The sequence below is a fragment of the Prionailurus viverrinus genome, chromosome C1, assembly GCF_022837055.1.
Source record: "Prionailurus viverrinus isolate Anna chromosome C1, UM_Priviv_1.0, whole genome shotgun sequence".
Classification (NCBI taxonomy): Eukaryota; Metazoa; Chordata; class Mammalia; order Carnivora; family Felidae; genus Prionailurus; species Prionailurus viverrinus.
The window spans coordinates 97924579-97945977 of NC_062568.1; the positions used below are offsets into that span (position 1 = coordinate 97924579).

General features: G+C 53.1%; 1 protein-coding gene across 1 annotated transcript in view; it reads left to right on the top strand.

Moving 5' to 3' along the window:
- MARCO (macrophage receptor with collagenous structure) overlaps window positions 1-20366 on the top strand; it is a 39864-nt gene extending 19498 nt beyond the window's left edge. Inside the window, exons 5-16 of the mRNA XM_047868695.1 lie at window positions 2014-2058; window positions 2380-2424; window positions 2717-2824; window positions 6228-6326; window positions 6424-6459; window positions 6945-7043; window positions 7136-7198; window positions 15521-15565; window positions 16548-16646; window positions 17235-17279; window positions 17780-17956; window positions 20106-20366. Coding sequence (XP_047724651.1) covers window positions 2014-2058; window positions 2380-2424; window positions 2717-2824; window positions 6228-6326; window positions 6424-6459; window positions 6945-7043; window positions 7136-7198; window positions 15521-15565; window positions 16548-16646; window positions 17235-17279; window positions 17780-17956; window positions 20106-20236 — 992 coding nt within the window. The 3' untranslated portion in view covers window positions 20237-20366. The remainder of the gene's footprint in view (window positions 1-2013; window positions 2059-2379; window positions 2425-2716; window positions 2825-6227; window positions 6327-6423; window positions 6460-6944; window positions 7044-7135; window positions 7199-15520; window positions 15566-16547; window positions 16647-17234; window positions 17280-17779; window positions 17957-20105) is intronic.
- The last annotated feature ends 1033 nt before the right edge of the window (window positions 20367-21399 follow it).

A 21399-nucleotide genomic window follows, 5' to 3' on the forward strand; every position in this document is an offset into this window, starting at 1 on the left:
TGAGCGTAGGAAGGCAAGGAAGGCAGACCCACGTGCTGGAGTGCAAGAGAGGAGCAGAGTTGGAAGACAGGATGGGAGCGGCGGGGACTAGGCCGGCCTGGGTCAGGGGAGGTGAAGGGGGCACCCCTAGCTACGTATTTTTGTTGACTCCTCACGCTAACCCCAAGTGGCTGCTGCTATTACCCCCGTTTCACAGATGAGGAAGCAGGCTCAGAGGGACGTTGACTTACTCAAGCTAACTCAGGCAAAGTTGGAGGGGCACAGTCGGACTCCGCAGCCTGAGTCCCGTTCCCGCCCCGGGGGCCAGGCCACCGCAGCAGAGCTGGTACAGCTTGTGTAGCCTGTGGTGGGAAGGAGCCATAGTGGCGGGCATAGGATCCTAGGGACTCGCCTCGAAAATTCCCCTGAGGGACTGGACCTGTCCTATCAACAAGTGGGGCACTACTCCTAAAGGGCCAGGGGCCGGAGCCTCTGGCCTTGAGCCCTGTACTCGCAGGGTCTCTGGACTTCTTGCCTCTTTCCTTTGGCTGGTAAGTGTAGCAAAGCTCACTTTCCCTGGGTTTTTACCGTGTCCCATGACCCCATGTGGTCCCCTGAGGACCCTGTGAGGCAGGTGGTGGCATTCCCATGTGACACGGGAAAACGGGCTAGGCCATGTGAAAGGCTGGTCAGTGGAGGCCAGCGGTCAGAGCCTGAGCTGATTCTTCAGTGTTCTTCCCTGAGATTTGTGTGAGAGGGACCCTAGTCCCCTGCTCTGCTTCCTTGCTTCTGCCCGCCCCACCCCCCGTCTTGTGCACGCAGGAGAGATATGGCATCGTGGGTCCCACCAATCAGACTGGGGCTCTACCCTGAAGTAGAAAGCATGTCAGAGGCCTTGTCATCGTGGTGCCCTGACACGGGGATAGGCTTTGCCCTCGGGAGACCTGGAATCTGCCGGCCTCTCTCCACATGTGTGAGCTCAGGCAAAGCCACGCCTCTCAGAAAGTCACCCCCCTCGTGGAGATGTGGGGGACGAGCCACGGCCTGAGTGTTTTTCTCTCATGAAAATTCATATGTTGAAAACCTAACATCCGAAGCGACAGTGTTAGGAGGTGGGGTCTTTAGAAGGGGATTCAGTCCTGAAGGCGGGGCCCGCCTGAATGGGATTCGTGCCCTTATCAAAGGGACCCCAACGAGCTCCCTCAGCTCCCCACCGTCGCGTGAGGACACAGCGAGAAGTTAGTGGTCTGCAACCCAGAAGAGGATCCTCTCCAGAACCCGACCACACCAGCTCTTGGATCTAGGACCTTGCGCTTCCCGCCTGCAGGACAGGGAGAAATGAATGTCTGTCGTTTCAAAGCCACCCGCCCTGCGGTGTTTTGCTATAGCAGCCGGAACGGTCTAGGACAGGATGTCCCGCGCTCCCGGGGTGCTGTGCGTCTCGAGCCTGCAACACAGCCCTGGGAAAGGGACAGAACCGCGCGCAAGGTGCAGCAAAAGCAGGTTCCGTTTATCCAGAGCCTGCCTCCGGGACAGCCCCGCAAAGCTGGCATATCAGCCCCATTTCACTGACGAGCAAGCTGAGGCTCAAAATGAGGGAGAGATTCGCGCGAGGTCTGTGTGACGCAGCCTCCCTCGGGTGATGTCATCGATACGCCTGTGTTTCGCCTGTTAGGCCCTGAGCTTCTTGTAGGAAGGAGCCCTTCCTTTCCTCTTCTTGCCCACACTGTTTGGCCCGTTCTCAGTGCTCAGCGACAGTTCGTTGAATACATAAAGGTGTGATAAGTGGCCTTGTCACCCCACCTCGTGGGTTGGCCCCTTGGTGTCTGTGCCCCTCTTCTTCAGGTCTTCCAGGTCAAAAGGGGCCCAGGGCACGTCTGGCATCCCCGGCCTGCCAAGGCCACCGGCTGAGAGGGGGACTGAGGGGACTGAGGCATGCCAGGGAGCCACAGATATGGGCGTCTGTCTACTGGCCCCGTAATCCTTTTTCTCCTCCTTGTCCAGGCCACGTTCTGAATTCCTTTTCCTTTCCAGGCCTCCCGGGACTCCAAGGCCCGCCTGGAATCAAGGGAGAGGCAGGTGGGCAGGGGCTGGGTGAGTGCGCGGGTGGGGGGGAGTCAGGAGGCAGGGGCCTGGCTCGTTTATACCCTTGTGTCTAACAACTCAGCCTTTTCTTTCCTCTCTCTCTCTCTCTCTCTCTCTATCTCTCTTTTTCTTGCTGTTGTGAAGGGTGAATGTTGATACCGTTGGGGTGTCTGTGTGTGTGTGAGAGACAGAGAATGAGACAGACTGAAGCCCGTCCCCTCGTGCTGGGCCCTTGTCCCTTCCTACAGGTTCTAGAACGTCAGCTGACGGAAGAGCCTGGAACACTGTGACTAATTCTTCTTTCCTTCTCCGCAGGCCTCCAAGGACCCAGCGGCGCTCCAGGGAAACAAGGAGCCCCTGGTAACGCGTGTTTCCCCTGCCTGGGCTCAGCCCTGCCTTGGCTGAGGTGCTGAGCCAGTTGCCCAGGTCCCCCCTCCCCACATCCCCACCCATAGCCCCAGGGGGTTGGTGCCCTCCCACAGTCCTCTGCTCTGGAGTCTTATGACCTAACATCCCCCGGACTTCTTCCAGAGGCCCCTTTCTTTTCTTTTCAAAACGCCCCCTGCCCCATAGCTGAACAGCCCGTGGGCGGCTCCTGAGTCCTCCTTGGGAGGGCGGCGGGGGCCCATCTTGTTGGTCATTCTCTGCCCAGGCACCCCAGGACGGCAAGGAGAGAAGGGTAGCAAAGGTGATGGGGGACTCGTTGGCCTGAAAGGCGAACCTGGGGCTAAAGGAGACAAAGGAGACCTGGGCCTCCCAGGTAAGGGCCGGGTGGGGGTGTTGGTGCTTGTGGGGGAGGGGCTGAGGGGGAGCTGGGCCCCGACCCTCTGTAAGCATGTCTGTTTGGTCCCACTGAGGGCAGGGCTGTGCTCTGCTTCCCCCAGGAGCACACGTGTGGTCCCATCCGTCCAGGTGAGCAGAGGCCAGGAATGGAGAGCTGAGAGTAGCATGGGTGGGGGGAGACACAACGTGATGCCAGGCACAACCGGTGACAAGTGAGGACACAGGCCATGCGACAAGCTCTGAGGAGAGGACGGCGAGGGGTGGCAGTGGGACGTGAGGTGGGCACAGGGCAGGAGGGGAGACGGCTGGCAGGGAGGGGGAAGGGGTTGATTCCAGAAGCAGGTGCTACATCAGAACCATTTGGGGCCCTTGCTCAAAGTGCAAGAGTCTGTGTTTCAAAGGCCTGGGTGATTCTGACGCCGGAAGTCTGGGGGGCACGCTCTCAGAAGCGCTGCCCCAGGGGCTATGGCCACGACAGAGCACTTTTCGCGCCCCTTGTCGCTTGGCCTCTGGAAGCCCCCTCGGGTGGTTGTGGGGTGCAGTAGGGGGGGATGAGGGCCGTGCGGCTAGAAGGCTTGACGTCGCCCCTGCTCTGCACCTGTCCACGTGTGCCTCTAGGCAGGTGACTTAACCAGCGGAGGCTTAGTGTCTTCATTTCCGAAAAGAATGGCCATTAAAATGATAATAATCAGGGGCGCCAGACTGTTGAAGTTGAGCCTCCAACTTCAGCTCAGGTCACGCTCCCACGGTCTGTGAGTTCGAGCTCCTCATCGGGCTGGCTGCCGTCAGCCCAAAGCCTGCTTCGGGTCCTCCGTCCCCTCCCCCGCCCCGCCCCTCCTCCACTGGTGCTCTCTCAGAAATAAATAAACATATATATAATAATGAAATTATGCATACTTTGTAGGGCAGTCCCTAGAGATCATGTGTTCAAACTCTCTGCCACATGGTTAAACACTAAACAAATGATAACCGTCCGTATTAATGGTGTTAGGGATCCCTTAAGTTAAAAAGGGAAGGACTTCAGTTCTAGGGTCAGACACATCTGGGTCCTCGTATGGCTCACTAGCTGGGCAACCTTGGGCAAATGACTTGACCTCTCTGATCCACAACTTATTCAGCTGTAAGAGGGGGATAATAAAAGCAGCCTTTAATAAGGATTGAGTTACAACTGGAGTAGAAGACTTAAGATGTGTGGCACTGTACCTGCGAATAGGAGTTATTCACGTTATCAGATACTGGGGTGCATGCTTCAGGAAGAGGGCCCTTACAGGCAAGTGTCAGCCATCCTGAAGAATGAGGAGCCGTGATCAAAGGTTTCAGGAGGGCCAGTTGTGCTGAGATGACCGGGAGGGTTGGGAGGGGGGGCATCTGTGCACCCGGCGGATGGTTAGACAGTTGACCTCTGACGGCGATTCCAAAGGCTGCTCGGCGTAGTTCGCTATGTAACAGGAAAGGGAGGCCCAGACTTTCTCAAGGTGGCCCTGCCAGCCCCAGGGGAGGGGGTGACAGCCAGCACTTTTGCCTGTGGAGTCTGCGCCCTACTGTTTTCCCTCCCACACTCATCCAGTGCCCCAGATTTGCAGATACCCGACACAAGTGTGGGGCCCCCCGCCCGCACTCGGCCTGGAAAAGCTGTGGTTGGCGAGGGGAAATGCGAAAGTTTCAATTCTTCAGAAATCAGGACTCCGACCCACCCCTCCTCTTCCCAAATTTCCTCTCCCAAGATCGCAAGGTCTCTTTCACCCGCTGTTTTCCTAAGCCCCTGCTGGCAGACAGGGCTGGCACGAGGGGCCCCGCTCCAGTGGTCCTGAGGCTTTGTGGTCTTTGTCCCCGCCAAGGGGTAATGTCCCTGGGGAAGGGCCAGGGGACAGGTGCGTTTTCCTCACCTTGCCTTGAGCTATGATGGCAAAGTTCTGACACCAGACGGCAGCTGATGTTCGTCTGGTGGGGCTAGACTCTGGGCCTTTCACCGAGAACGCCCTGCTTCCCCAGCCCGCCCCCTTTGGTGGAGACACAGCAGTCATAGCCACACACAGCCACACACAGACTCGGGCCCAGAGCGCGCTCCCAAATCCTCGGGCAGCCTAGGGATTCCCATAACGCGGTGGTTCCGGCCGGCCGGGGCAGTCGGGCACCAACATATTCCTCCAGGGAAGTAATTCCTAGTCCCATCTGCCGAATGCCATTTGTCCCTTCTGCCGAAGCACACACCTTGAATGAACAAGGATTGCCTTCTTTGGGGCTTGCCCCTGAGGCCATGAGCGATCTCAGCTAGAACCGAGTTCTTTCTGATTGTTTTGTTTCCCATCAGGGAATAGTCATCCTTCAAGTATCTAAACCACCTGAAAGAATCTGCTTCCTGAGCCTTGCCCTTAACGTCACCCCACGCTTAGACCAGCTTCGCGTGACCCGTGACTCCCCCCTCCCACCTCCCGCCCCCCGCTGCTTCAGACCTGTCTCCTTTCCCAACGCACAGGAGGGGAGGTTGCTATCCCTCTGAGTCCTCCCAGCTCTGATATCGGGAAGATAGTGGAGTGGACCCTTTTAACCAAATTCCATCCCAATAAGCCTGTCCCAGGGCTGAGGGAGCTGCCAGGATGGGACTTTGACTAGCTCCGGGAACACCAGCCAAGCCAGGGGGCCGCTGATGAACAGACCCAGCCTGGCACGGCTAGCGAGGGTGTGCAGCCCGCTCGGGAGCCAAGCCCGCAGACTGGGAAGAGGTTGGCAGCCCCCATGCGAGGAGCCTCCCTCAATTGATATGCGCCATGCAGCCGCAGAAAGGAGGAGGGAGCAATGGAGGACCGAGGAGAGGACAGGCTGGGACAAGCCTTGAATGCTGATGACAAGTGGAAAATTTGAAACCTTGGGCACCAGGAAAGGCTGTGGCTGGAGCACTGGCAGGAGTCCGAGCTGCTGCAATGTTTTCCTCTCCACTCATGCCTTCACGTTTCTATTCTCAGCACTTGGGATCGGCATTCTGGAATATTCAGGTTTCAGTTGGGGAGGCTTGAAAAAAAAAAAAAATTCCCCAAATGCAGACACTAAAATGAGCCGGGCAGTGCTTAGCTCAGCCTGGGCTGTGGTCCCTCCCAAGGGGACCAGCGTGCTGACCAGGGTCCTGAGAGCCTGGCTTCTGGGCCTTCGGCTGCACGCCAGCCGGGCCCCATGACCTCGTCTATTTCTCACGCGTTTCCATCTGGTCTCTGGGGCAAGATGGTGTGCTCCTTGAGGCCAACCACTGTATCTTCCACTTCTGGGAACCAGGTAGGCGGAGCCCAAGGAGTTTGAGTTTGGATTTTGGGTGGGACAGCGTCATTGGGACCTGGTGGCCGGCTGCGTCCTCCTCCGTGCCTGACCACAACTCCTTGGTTTTTCAGGAAACAAGGGAGACATGGGCATGAAAGGAGATACAGGGGTCATGGGGCCCCCCGGAGCCCAGGGGAGCAAAGGTGACTCAGGGAAGCCAGGCCCCCCAGGTAAGAGGCCGTCCACCGGCCTGTCCATATTCCCTTTTTCTCTGGCAGGCTGAGCTAGAGGGGAACAAAATCCCTAAAAGTCCTTCTTCCATTTTAGGTGCGGCTGGATCTCCTGGAATGAAAGGAGACCAAGGTAAGAACTCTGGGGATCCAGACATCATTGGAGCTGCTACTGTCCCTGGGCAAAGTCAAGTCCGGGACACGACTCCACTGTCTTTAGATTCATTGTAGCGTTAACCCAGAGCACATGGGGGCTCTCTGAAAACCGGGCCCCGCCTGGGAGGAACAGGCTTGATTGGCATTCCCCTTAGACCTTCGCCGCAGTCCGCCACGCAGGGGTGTGGAGCCCACACCCACGACCGGGGTGCCTAGGGAGTCCGCGAGCCCCAGGCACTGCAGAGTGATGGCAACGATGAACACACGGGTCAGGCTGTAACTTTTCTCCTACTAACTGGGCTCGCTCGTGGCTTCTAAAGGGAGATGTGGAAAACTGCCCAGGGAACATGCATGCTGGTAGGAGGTACACGTGTCACAGCCGAGCAGACAGACGAGCCGAGGGGCGGGCAGCCAGCTCTCTGCCGACCACCCCCAACCTTGCAACTGTCACTTAACTTGCAGGACAACCTGGAGCGCAGGGTCTTCCGGGCTCTCCGGGTGCAGCGGGATCCCCAGGTGCCAAGGGTGAGCCCGGCAGCGCTGGCTCCCCCGGGCTGACAGGTGAGGTCCTCGGTCCTGCCGTGGGCATGGGGAGTGGTGTCTGAAGAGCCACAGAGCCCAGCCCTCATGCTCTCCGGGCATCTGTTGTACAGGACCACCAGGGATACCCGGGATGCCAGGAGCCGACGGCATGAAGGGAAGCAAGGGGGACACAGGTAACGGAGGGTGTGGGTAGAGGGTGGACGGGGTGCTGGGTGCATAGAGAGGAGCACTGCCTCAGGGGGCCCCCCAGAAGGAGGCACAGAGTCTCCTGTGCTCTGGCCGCTGAGGCACCCCGATTAAGGACACTTCCCTCTGTCGGGGCCCTTTTAGCTCAGAGCCCTAGGGCTGTCGTCTCTCTGCCCAGCATCCCTGAAAGGCCTCAATGCCATGACCAAACCTCCACCATTAAAGAGAAGAGAAGGGCAGCTGGCCCTCGTTGTCCCCTGGCCTGCCTTCCGGCTGTGTGCGTAGTTTCTATTCTCTCCTGCTGTCCTGCAGGGGGGCTCCCAGGGTCAGGGCTCTGAATGTGGGCAGGGGGTGTCAAGAAACCCCTTTCTGCACATTGTCCCAGAGGGACTCGGGCTGGGAGGAGGGACCCGCGTAACCAAACTCACAGTGACTACAGGATGAACCTTCATGCCAAATTCGTCTAGGTTACAAAGCATCAAACCAGTGTGGTCTGCTTTGCGAACCCCCACGCCAATTTTGTCGAGTCCCTAAGTCTGAGCGCCTACAGTGGTCTAGAAAGTGTGGGCCACTGTGTTGGGCGCTGGGTCACCGTGATGCGTAAGACCTGCTTCCTGGCCTCACACATACAGGCTGGGGCAGGAGACAGGCACACAGACTGTTGCCAGGGTGTGCCAGGCACACTGTGTTGTGGGCTTTTGCATGGAGAAGTGAGACGTGACAAATGCCCTTTAGAAAGCCAAGCGCAGCCTGGAATGTGGTAGCAGCTCAAGGTTATGGCTGTGGACAGCCTTCCGTGGCTCCATCCTCCGCCCGAGCAGAAGGTCCTGCCGGGTTGGACAGCCCGATGCCCTCAGGCAGAGTGGTGCACAGACCCACACCAGGGGCACGTCCTCTCCGTGCTCGCTGATCAAGTGGTTGACTGATGGATGGATTGATTCCTTAAACAAATGTGACTTCACTCAACTAACTGCTTCAGTCTCACAGTGTCCCCTGCCTGGCAGGGGTGGTGAAAGGCAGCGCGGTCCAGGAGTGATGTAAGAGCTTGAGCTGAGTCTCATGGAATGAGTGGAGCTTGGCCATGGTGAGGAGGGGGTGGGAAATCTAGAGAGCGGGAACAGAGCAGGCGAAGTCACAGAAGAATGAGGGAGGGCTCTGTAGGCTGATGTCCCTGGCATTTAGGGCTGAGATGTGAGAGAGGGTCAGGAGCTCTGGCCAGAGGGATAAGCGGGGCCACCTCCTGGCTGGCCCTGGACTCTGGGTCTTCAACCATCTGGGCTTTTCTGAAGGTTATTAGGAGCCATGGCGCACCCACTGCCCTTCCAGTCCATCCAGCCCCGGAGTCAATTTCTTGTTTATGGACTATGTGTCAGTGTGGGCAGGGGACCTGCTCCAGGATGCCACCTGAAGGCAGCCAGCAAGGTTTCACCTTCTGGAAAGGCTCCATCTGGGTGTGGGGGTCAGATGCCCCTGACTTGTTGGCTGTTTCCTCCTGATCATATATATTTTCATCTTCCCTGGTCCCAGATTTTAGGGGGTCTGAATTTAGGGCCTGAGGCTGCCCTATCCCTGAGGTTTTTGTTTGGCTTCATAGTGGTGATGGCTTTTATCCCTCGGCTATAAGCAATGAGTCTCTGTCCCCACCTGTCCACACCCTTCCCCCACTGCCAGACCAACGGGTCTTAACTAAGCAAGGGTATTAGGGGTAAAGCATGGTTTTACGCACAGGGAACACTGTGCCCACTCCCCAGCCCCCAACTTGTGTCTCCCACTGTCTGAGGGTAGGGAATTCTGCCCTGTAGTCCACGTCCTGGGAGGGTTTACATAGTAAAAGCATCTCTTGATAATGAGCTTTTGCGTGACAACGCAGTGGGAGCGGCAATCTTGTGAGTGTGATTTCACAGGAACTTGCCCAGACTCGAGGGGCCAGGAGAAGACACAGCCAGGGTCAGAACCCAAGCCTTACCGACCCAATGCCCATGGACTTACCCACTGCACTCCATCATGCTGTCTCCCTGCCCCGGCAGCCTGAACGTGCCCATTGCCCCCCATCAGGCGCTCTGATGAGCAACACCTTCTCTCTCCATCCCAGTCCAGGGAAGATTAGAGCTGAGGCTCCAGCAGCTTCTTCTACTCTGAGAAGGAAACATGAAGTTCTCAGGCCCTGTTACGGCTCTTCGTTATTTACCCCCAAACCCACCTCCCTTACAGCACAGAGACGGTTGGCCCTTAGCCTGGGGATCATTTTAACCCCATTATCAAGTTCCTGTATTTTTGCTGAGCACCTTTTTGGGGATTTCCATCGATCAGGCCTACTGGTGAATACCAACCGGGCACATTCTAAGGGTTCTTCCTTAGTTCTGGCTCCCCAAGTAAACATGGTGATTATGTTTCCAAAGCGGAGCATGTGATAATTACAGCTTATGTAAAATTGCACAGATTTCCCACACAAATCCAAATGCTTGCCTTGATCTAGGAGCTAATGGCCCACATGAACATCTCAGGAGGGAATTGCCATAGGTCCACAGTCTGGCGGCCCATAGGCAGGTCTCCATACCATCCCGGGGTCAGAGGTTAATGAATTCTTGGAGAAGTTAGATTTCTGAAGTGGGCAAAGGAAGGCTGGGCTCCCACCCAGGGGCCAGACCTTCTCGCCATGGAAGATAACGCATGCTTTTCCATGTGAGGACATCAGTATTCCCCAAACCAGAGGCACCACGGTGTTTGTCCAGTTTTGATTCTATCAAGCCAGTTTTTCAAACCAATGCATTTCCCATTTTGTAAATAAAATCATTAATCTCTCAAGAGAATATCTAGCCTCCCGAGATGAAAAGAGAGAAATTACAGTGCCTTCGCTTGACCTAAGTAACAGCTAGATCCCATTATCATGCATTAATTATATATAATATACATTTATATATATTATATATTAATATAATATATTAATATATAATATTATATATAATATAATATACATATATAATATTATTATATATTAATATATTATATTAATGTATATATGTATAATGTGTATATGTGTATATGTAATGTGTATATGTATATATACATATATGTATATGTATACGTATATACATGTATACACATGTATATGTGTACATGCATATATACATATGTATACACATGTATATGTGTACATGCATATACATATATGTATATACATATATACATGTACATACATGTATATATGTGTATATAATATATAATATATAATATTATTATATATTAATATATTATATTATATATATAATAAATCTGTTTATGATTGACAACACCTCTGGGCCAAGCACTGTGCTTGGGATTTACTCCCACCATCTTAGTTCCCCTGCCCACACTCCTGAGTTTCGCTACCTTACAGCAGGAGAAGCAAAGACTCCCCGAAGGCAAAACTTCTCCTGGGGCAGGCAGGCGGGGGGCTTACAGTTAATATATTCTGAATCCAGGAGTTGATCCCAAAGTCAGATTCCAAAGTTACACTGTTCCAGATTTTGTCACATAGAATAACATAGTGTAGAACTCCAGAGAAGTCAGAATGGCCTGTATTCCCATTCCACAGCAGATGGGTAAATCCTGGCCCCATCACCAGATCCCCCTGCTGCTGTGAACAGCCACTAACCACACCCCAGCCCATCCAAGTGAAATGTTTCCCCTCATTGACACCTCTTGCGAGAAAGGAGCCGTCTCAGATTAAAGACAGTGAGGAGGAAGTTCTTTTCCTTCTGCTGGGAAGGGAAGGAGCACAGTTTATTAAGTAGGGCATTATCACTCAGCAGAACTTTCTCTAATGGTCCTTTCCTTCACCCATTCACCGAACGGCATTTTACGAAACTCCCCAAACTTGGTTTTTTTCTAACCTTTGATGTTTATTTATTTTTGAGAGAGGCAGAGGACGAGCAGGGAAGGGTCGGAGAGAGAGGGAGACACGGAATCTGAAGCAGGCTGCGAGCTCTGAGATGTCAGCACAGAGCCTGATGCGGGGCTTGAACTCACAAATCACCAGATCATGACCTGAGCCGAAGTTGGACGCTTAACCGCCTAAGCCACCCAGGCGCCCCTGTTTTTTTCTAACCTTTGAGCTTTCAAAGGATTACAAAATCACTTGACTTTGAAGTGGGGAGAATTGCAAAACATGAAAACCCCACACAAAAATTAATTTTAGCTCAAAATCCCTTAGCCATTTTCAAGTTTGTTTGGACACGAGGAAGAACTCACTTCGTCTTGTGATCGTGGCATTTCTCTTTCTATCATTCCACCTCATAAAATGATGTTAGAAGCAGCCAAAACATTTAAGCTCCAAAACACCAATCGGATCAGAAGTTCTGCATCTCAGCAGCCTTCCTGTCTAAAATATAACAAGCATCTGAATTTTCTACGTTCTTTGATTTTCCTCTTGAGGCAAAGCCAAAATGCAAATAACCTGCAATCCATTTTCTCATCTGTGTTTTAGGACATTTTACTTTGAAGGTAAGCAACAAAGAATTCGTCATAATAGCAATTAAGCCCTGTATTGTGAATATAATTTCTCAGTTCATTCCAGCCGCCATATCTAAGGACTGGGTTAGCCCCAGAACTTATTAAATTCTACCAAATCACATTACTAAATTGTCACTTGTAAAACTTTTTTCATTTTCCTCTAAATTTCTCAGAGGTATCTGTAGAATTCTACATGCATCCAAGTTTTTGGTGCCCTTCTTGCTACACAGCTCAATCTGTCAGTTATTAAACTTATCCTCAACCTGCCAGGCTGCACTTAGTCTGTATGTCAGGAAAGTATTGAAGGAAGTTTCCTAATGTACTGGAAATTTCTACATTAAATCAGAGTCGGGAGACTTGCTCCCCAACTCGCCCCGGGCCTGAGTTTCTTCCCCCGTGGAATGCGAGGAATCGTCTAGAATAGTATCCAGATCCCTGCTAGTTTGATAACTCTGGGTTTGAAGTTGGCAGTTTCCCCTCAAAGCAGGAACCTAAGCATTTAGGCAAAATACTAGCTAAGCGCTGACCAATAAGACGACGTGTGCTTTCTAACTACACGATTTTCTTGGGAGAAAATCATTTCTCTAAATAAACACCTTGCAGATAAATATTTTGGGGTCCCCTCAGCTTGAGATGTGTGCAATATCCAGGAAGACTCAGGAAGCTGTGGTTAAGAGGAGAAACCCAGCATTTATTTGCCTCAGAGACAGGAAGGCTGTTTGGAGAAGGTGGGCCGTGAGTTTAAGGATTGTTTAAGGCCTTGCTCCTCAAAGTGTGGCCTCTGGACCAGCAGCATTAAAATCACCTGGGAGCTTGCTAGAAATGCAGAGTCTCAGATCCCCACCCCCGATCCACTGAATCAGCAATCCCAGGGTAGAGCCTAACAAGCTGCTTTGTTTGGCAAGCCCTGTGCTGGTGATTCCGATGCACCCCGAGTTTGACTACTCCTTTAGGGGAACGAGATGGCCCCCGGTGGGGCCGGGAGTGTCTTTGGAACCAAGTAGGCAGCCCGAGAGGGAAACTTCAGGAAGGTGTGAGCTGCCTTGCGAACAGGACACAGGGAGCTACGGCACCCAGTGGGAGGCCAAACCTGGGTTACAACTCAAGTTCACTGCTCACTCCCTGCGTGACCTTGGATAAATCACCTAGCGTCTGTGACTGTGGACTTCTTCCTCCCCTGTAAGAAGGACAATGGCACTACCTTGCAGGGCACCTGAAAGACGGAATGAGGCGGTGTCTGTGAAGCCCCTGGCGCGGTGCCTGGCAGAGAGCAGGCAGCCGCAGAGACAGAGTCCCCGGGGGGTGACGGGCTGGGAAGGAGGGTGTGAGAAATGAGCCGGGGTGGGGGTCAGGCCGCAGGGACCATAGGTCTAGAGGAGAGGGGATTCCCTATGGTTCCTGTCTGTACAGGGTGTTTGTCGTTTGGTGCTTTGGGGACAGCTGGAGATGGGCACTTCTTCAGGAGGGGACAATTAGGGGAGATCACAAGGCCCGGGGTCCCTGAACTTTGCTTCCAGGGACAGACTCTTAAGGTAGAGAGTTTTGCCATACGGTGCCCTCTAGGATGCAAAGAGCCAAGAGTCAATGTATGACCCGTTTTCCTATTTAATAACGTGTTTCTGAGCGTGGCTTCTCCTCTCTCATCTGGACACATGCAATTCAGCTGTAGGTGAGAGGACAGGAAGCATCTGCCACCTCTGCTGGGTGACCTCAGGTCACCAGCAAACATTTATGGGACTTGTTGGGCAGTGAGCCCGGAACTCATGTGGGCCAGCGTCCGAGGCACTCCCCACCGAGAGGGGAGACAGACACGTGCAAACGGGGTCCGTGGGGTCCCTGTGACAGGGTCTACTGAGCCCACGCCAGACATGAGGCTCAGCACATGACACAGACGACTCCGTTTCAGTCTCCCAAGTGCCCCCGAGGCAGCCAGGAGACTCAGAGGGGGAAAGTGAGGTTCCCAGAGGGCAGCACCTAGCTCAAGGTCACAGAGGCGGATGTAAGCCCAGGCTCTCTGACTCTGGCCACTTTGCCGCCTTGAAAGGAAGTATGCCATCCATGGGCGAGGCCAGAGAAGGCTTTGCAGTCGGGGACATCTGACATCTTAGCAGATTTCATAGGCTTGATCCGAGTTCTCTGGGGGATGAAGGGAGTGGGGCATTCTACAAAGGGGGCTGGGGCATGAGCAAATGACCCCGGAGTGAGCTGGGGTCTCTGAGGTTCCTTTAGCCCTTAGAAGAAGCTTCCTGAGCCTCAGTTCTGTCCCATCCCTAACACGAAGAGCTGAACTAGTTGCCCTCTCAGATCGTTCCAGGGCTTCCTGCCTCTGTGGTGCCAAGGTCTGAGCTCCTGGGGCTTCTGATCTACCTCCAGGCAGCTCCCGGCTTCAGGAGAATCATCTGAAGGGCTGCTGGGAGCCAGGAATTCCCTTGCTCATTACTCCAGAAAGGGGTCCCAAAGAGGCCCGCCGGGCCCGTTGCCTGCCCTCCATTGACCAGCACACAGTAGGTACTTAGGAAAGTCAGAAATTGAAGTCAGAAGCAGGAAGTTCCCCAGGTAGGAACTCCCCCCAGGCCGTGGGCACGCTGGGGAACTGAGTTCCCTGTGGCTGCTGGGGATTGTCACCGGTGGGCTTGTGCCATGGGAAGGACACCAGTCGAGGGTGTGGTGGTGAGCACAGTGTTCCTCTGGTTATCCTCTAGTAACTGGTACTTCACAGTCAATACTGAGCTTTTGTTTCCCCAAGTTTGTGGGTCTTGGAGAGTCTTGTTTCTCTGAAATCAAATCAGTACAGGCACTTCAAATCCAGAAACCACGATGTTGCAGGGCGCGTGGGTGGCTCAGTCGGTTAAGCGTCCGACTCTTGATTTCAGCTCGGGTCACGATCTCACGATTTGGGGGCTGAGCCCCTCATCCGGCTCTGCACTGACAGCATGGAGTCTGCTTGGGATTCTCATGCTCTCCCTCTCTCTCTCTGCCTCTCCCCCGCTGGCTTGCTCTCTCTCTCTCTCTCTTAAAATAAATACACTTAAAAAAAAGTTTATACAAAAAAAAAGGAAACCACAATGTTGCTAAACCAACAAAGTATTATCTCCCTGTGACCCAGCATGGTGCTGGGGACAGTGGGCCTTCCATGAGTCAGTGAATAACGGGGTGAGTGGGTGGAAGGAAGGAAGGAAGGAAGGAAGGAAGGAAAGGAGGAAGGGAGGAAAGGAGGGGGGAAGGAAGGATCTTTCACATTAGAACCACAAATACGATCATCACCAATGATTGCAGTGACAATTCTTCCATCTTCTGGACACGAGACCCTTTAGCCACATAAATCTTTAGCCACATTAGGGCCACAATGAAATGAACCCACCAATTCTGTGGAGCATCTGCTATGGGTGAGAGCCCCCAAGCACTCCTGGAGGCCAGTGAGTCCCCTCCACGGGCTTTTGGAAATAAAGAGAGCTTTGTTTTCAAAATATCCCTCAACTTCTTTCCAATCAAATGCATCGGGAAGAAACAGGATTGGAGTTAGCCATCAAGTCAGGTTATAATCGGACAAAGAAGGCCAGCCAGTAAATCCAGAGTCTGTCTGTCTGTCTAACGCAGACTTTCCTCCACTCCATCTCTATTTGTCCCCAACACGTGTCCCCATTTATCTGCAGTCTGTCTCCTTTTATGCTCTGCTCAGGAGGCTTTAAACAATCGTGGAGAACCAATGTATCTTTCCGTCTGCATTAATCAGACAAAAGGTAGAGGTTGTCTAAGATTAAAAGTGTCTAATATCTAAGTTTTATTATCTTCCCCTCTTTTTTGTATTTCGATCTTAGGACTTCAAGGACAGAAAGGAACAAAAGGAGAATCAGGATTTCCAGGTAAAGGGCCGGCTTCATTTTAATTGCTCAGAATGATGTCTGGAAAACCTCGTGCTTGGAGGACAGGTTTTGTTGACTTTGAACATGCTGCTGTGACCTTCCCCCAAAGGGGCTAGGGCCCAAGCCTGTTTGAGGCTAAGACTCCAGGGCTCTGTCCTTCAAGTCTCAGATTCCTGCCCCTGGAAAACCTGGAGAGCGACAGAACTCAGTGACCTGGGCGGGTAGGGAGAGGGGCCGAGCTGAGGGTAGAGAAGGGGTAAAGAAGCGCCTGGAGAGCCGGGGCCGGCTGGTGGCTTCAGGCCGTGCGCCCACCATGGAGCTGTGCGGCCTTCATCTCCACCTCCCCAGTGGGCTGCGAGGCCTCATCTGCTTCCCCGTACCTGCGCTGGTCCATCTCTGTCTTCCCTTTGGCCCCTCAAGCTCCTCCCCTCCTCCTGCTGCTGCCCGCTAGCCTATTATGATCACCTCCCAAGCCCAAGCCCGTGGTCGGTCACTGCGCATGGCACTTCCCACAGAGCACTCGCTTCTAGCCTTCTCCACAGCCCCCGCCCCAAAGGGCGCCAACGCAAAACTTCTCAGACACATCTCTTGAACCCTCTTTCTGCCTCACGATCTGGGTATTCGGTTCCTGTTTGAACTTACTAAAGGAGAACTCGAGACCTAGAAACACAATGGCAAGTTCTCTCAGAATGGCCACACCTTCCACACGATTATGTCACCCGGTGAGGCCCTCCAGGACCCCGTCTGCTGTCTTTACCTGTGTGTTCCCAGCTGGCATTCGTAGGGGAGTCAGTGGGGAGATCAGAACAACACCCTGAACCCTACTGTCCCTCCTAGGTGGACCAAAGACACGGGCTGAACATCCTAGCAACCCATTCACGGAGGTGGGCGAGGACAACTCAGTCATTGAGGACCAAGGCCCTTGGCCCCCCTCGGAAAGCAGAGCAAAGCATCTGACTAACATGGTTTCTCTCCTCTCCAGGCCCTGCAGGCATGAAGGGAAGCCAGGGAAACCCAGGCCTGGCAGGCCTCAAGGGTGCACCGGGACTAAAAGGCCAAAAGGGAGAGCCAGGAGTGAAAGGTCAGGCCTCGGTCTCTGATTTGTGGGTTCTGAGGAGGGTCCCTGTTGTCAGGGGTTTGGGAGTTTCCAGAACCAGAGGTGTAGAGGTTTACTGGCTTCCCCCCGCTCCACCCCGGACAAGTTCTGTGCTGGGATTGCCCTTGGCCCTGAGCACACAGAAGTGAAGAAGGCACGTTGTGGGCGTTTCAGAGAGGCAAACATGTGAACGTGTGTTCGCGTGACGCCCAGCCAATGCCCCGGCCGCTGCACCTTTCCACGAAGGAGATGCCTCCCCTGTCTGTCACATGTACTTCCCACATGTCACATGATGGGGTCACATGTTCCTCACCTGTTAAATGCTCCTCTCTGGTCGAGCTCAAATCCCTCATGCTGTAGTGTAAGCCTATTTCGTCTGGCTCAGCCATGGGTGCCCGTGGTCCATCCAGCCCTCACGATGCCAGGTCACCTGCAAACCTGGAGGAGACCATCTGACCTCCCCACCCTCCTCCCACTGCCGGCAAAGAGGCGTGAGGGGATCCTGGCTTCTTGGTTTCCTTCAAATTGTGTGTGTTGGGGGGGGGGGCTTTTTTTTTTTTGTCCTTGTGACAGGATCCTCTGGACAGCAAGGAATACAGGGACAAAAAGGTCAAAAAGGTAATCACTATTTCTAGTCTCTTTAATTTGTGGTTTAGGGGAAACTCTGTACTTGAAAACTGCAGGTGCGGTGGGGAGAGGCCCTGGTTCTCGGAGAAATCCCTCGGTTTGGGAAAAGCTAACAGGCTTATCCCTCAGCTAGGCCTGCCCATGGCGGAGAGCCACAGCTCCCGTCCTCTCCCCCCGACTCCTTCTCTTTCTCTCTTCTTCCCCCCTTCCCTTTGTCTCCCCCTCCCTTCTCTCCCTCCCTCCCGTTACCCCCTCAACTTTTCCATTTCTTCTCCCCACAAGGCCAGGCCAGGCCAGCTGCAGGTGCATGGAGGCTGCCGGCCGGGTCGTACCTGTGCCGTATGTGGGATCTTCCCGGCTCTGGTGACGGCCAAGCGGGGGGCTGGCTCTTCCCTAACGACAGAACTTCCAAGAACGGAAAGGCAGAGCGCACATCCCTGCAAAGCCCTAGACTGCTCTCCTCACCTCTCCCACGTATGTCTTTCACCCAGGTGAATCCCTGGTGTCCGTCAGGATTATCGGCACTAGCAGCCGAGGCCGGGCTGAAGTTTACTATAACGGCATCTGGGGGACAATTTGTGACGACGACTGGGACCATTCAGATGCCACTGTCTTCTGCCGCATGCTGGGCTACTCCAGGGGAAGGGCCCTTGTCAATGTGACACCTGGTGAGTGCGTCTTTCCTTGAGGCCTTCCCTTCGGTTGCAAGTGACTCAGCGAATTTGGGTTAAAAGAGAAAGATTGGTTTAAGCATCTGAAAAGTGCCCCCTGGCTGCCAGCCTTCCAGGTTGGCGGCCCCAGGAGAGAGAGGACTTGTCTTCCACAACGGTGATGGCAAAGGCTTGGTCGGGGCTCTGGCTGACCTGGCGTGGATCGCGGTCCGCGCCTCCCTGAAGCCAGGTCGCTCCGTGGCCGAGGCATGGCTCTCTGAAGGACAGCTGAGGCGCTGGCCCCGGAAGGACAGAGAAGTTGCAGGACGGGCAAACACAGGGGTTCCTCTCAGTCTTCTGGGAACTAGACACCAGAACATTCCATATTGTGACCGTCTTTAAGGAGAAGGTGCAAAAGGAAGAGAAAATAAATTGGGTCAGGGACTTCCTAAAGTTCGTTTTGGAAAGATGTCCTGTGTCTTTCAGCAAAAGGTCCAAACTTTCAACAAAGGAGTGAAGAATCCAGGCTGAGATCATTTCTTTGGCCACAAGAGCTGACCTGGCAGGGACACTAGGCTGGCTTCTCCTGCCCACACTTCCAAATACTCTCTGCCCTTACTCTACTCCAAAATGCCTCCTCTTTTTTTTTTAATGTTTATTCATTTTTTGAGAGAGAGAGGGATCGTGAATGGGGGAGGAGCAGAGAGAGAGCGAGACACAGAATCTGAAGCAGGCTTTAGTTTCTGAGCTGTCAGCACAGAGCCCGACGCGGGGCTCGAACCCACGAGACGTGAGATCATGACCTGAGCCGGAGTCGGACGCTCAACCGACTGAGATCCCCAGGCGCCCCAGCACCCACCTGCTTTTTAATCTGAGTTCCAGTTGGATTGTGACACTACTTTAAAGGATATATTTTCCTCATATAGATTACCCTTATATAGATGGCCACACTGTAGTATAAATTACTGTAACTGAATACACATCTTCTCCGATTTACGATGGGGTTACATCTCAACACACTCATCCTAATTTGAAAACATTGTGCAGAAAATGCAACTAATACACCTCACCTACACATCATAGCCTAGCCTCATCTACCTTACGCATACTCAGAACACTTACAGGAGCCCACAGTTGGGCAGAATTATTTAACACGAAACCTACTTATAATGTTGTCAACTTGCCCCTGTAATTGATTGACTACCATACTGAAAGTGACGAACGGAATGGCCGTCTGGGTACTGAAGGGCTCTAAGTGTATCAGTTGTTGACTCTCGTGGTCGCCTAGCTGACTGAGAGCTCGTGCTGGCCCACACCACAAGAGCACCGTCCCGCATGTCTCTAGCCTAGGAAAAGATCACAATTCACAATTCTCGAGTATGATTTCTACTGAACGTGGGTCACTCTTGAACCATCGTGAAGTTGAAAAGTCATAAATCAGACCATCGTAAGTGGGGACGGTCATCCTGCTGTTTTTCCCTGTGCTATTGATCTGAAATCAATTATATCAGAAGTTAGGGGTTTTTGAAGAATGATACTTTCCAGCCAGAGAATGGCCTGGTAATAAAAGGCCATTTGAAGAAGGTAGGTATGGCTGCTGTGAATCAGCAGGAAAGCGGTAAACACCGGGAGCCCCTAGGAGGAAATTTCAAACAGTGCATAGCTTAAGTAATAATAATTAATAATAGATTGAATATCATAATGTATCTTAATCTATCTCATTTAATCTTTGGGTGAGACCTTTGCCAAAGGGTAGAAAGCAGAATAGAAGCGGAGTTAACATAAGAGAGTGGACGAGAGGTGCCTGGGTGGCTTAGTCGGTTAAGCGTCCCACTTCGGCTCTGGTCATGATCTCACGGTTCGTGAGTTCGAGCCCCGCATTGGTCTGTGTGCTGACAGCTCAGAACCCGGAGCCTGTTTCGGATTCTGTGTCTCCCTCTCTCTCTCTTTCTGTCCCTCCCCCACTCACACTGTGTCTCTTTCTCAAAAATAAATAAACATTTTTTAAAAAGTAAAAAAAAAAAGAGAGAGAGAGAGAGAGAGAGAATAGACCAGCTGTCAGCACCCTGGGCCTGAGTGGATGCGAGGGAAATTGGCAGTCTACCCCCAAATGGAAGTTTGACCCTAATTGTGCTTTCCTCTCTCTCCTCGCCTTCCGTATCTCCAGGCACTGGGCAGATCTGGCTGGATAACGTTGCATGTCAAGGGACAGAAGGGACCCTGTGGAATTGCAACAAGAATAGCTGGGGCTCTCACAACTGCAACCACAATGAGGATGCAGGCGTGGAATGCAGCTGACCCCCCACGGCCCCTCCACTTCCGCTCCCAAAGTGTTTGCAGGCATGGACACTCAGCTCACCTGGGGGAGGGCCACTGCTCTCCGAGGGGTCCCTCTGGGGTGGGGTCACTAATAAAGCTCAAAGCACTAGCTGGTAATGTCATTGGCTGGGGCTGAAATCACTCGTTCCTACCTCTCATCCCTTACGGATGAGCCCACTCCACGCACACATTTCACTGAGTTCTCCCGGGGAGACAGTGGCGTCTCAACTCGGGGGATCTAAACGCGATGTGGAAACCGAAGAGTGCCCGAAGTCAGTGTGAGGCATGACCATCATTCAGCCCCAGCACTGGAGCCGTTCGCCAGCGAGTGAGGACGTTGGCATGTGGTTGACGCCATGGTGCATGATAAATAGGAACGGTGCCTTTAAGCATGAAAATTAGTTTCCTTGGGATGTGAGCTCCATAAATAAAAGGACTTTTGTCTGTTTTATTCACCCATGTAGGGGCTCAGTAAACATGTACTGAATGAACTGAATTAAACCAAGAGGGTGGAGCGGCTCATGCTTTGCGCAACTTGGCTTCTGACTCCCTTTTCAGGCTTCCCCTGGGTTATATATTTTCTGAGTGCATTCTCACGAGTATTCTCTCTCTCTCTCTCTCTCTCTCTCTCCATTATAAATGCTTTGGGTAAATGGTAAATCTGGGAGAGTGAGATGCATATGTGATAGGACTCTGAGGTATCATCATTTGCACCAGACCCATGGGGAGCTCAGCCTCAGGGCATTCGGAAAAAACGCCCAGGGTCACTTGTAAACAGGGGAGCCAAGGTCAGAACCCACAGAGGGGCAATGGAAGGCCCGGGCCTAGGAGTTACCCACCGCGAATAAACACATAGGTGGATCTCTGCGGGATGGAGAAGTTGGAATTTGGTGAGATGTGAGCTGAACTTTCTGAAACCGAAAAAGGAACGAGTCAGAAACACCCACTGTGTTGGTTAGTTATTGCTGCACGACAAATCACACCAAGTATGGGTAGGTTAGAACTCTTATTTTTACTCATTCGTGCACCTGCAGGTCGGCTGGAGACTAGCCCATCCAGGCTGGGCTCCACGAGGGGGCGCTGCTTCAAGCTGCAGGGCCAGCTGGGTTTGGCTCTTCACTGAGGGTCAGGCTAGCCGTGCC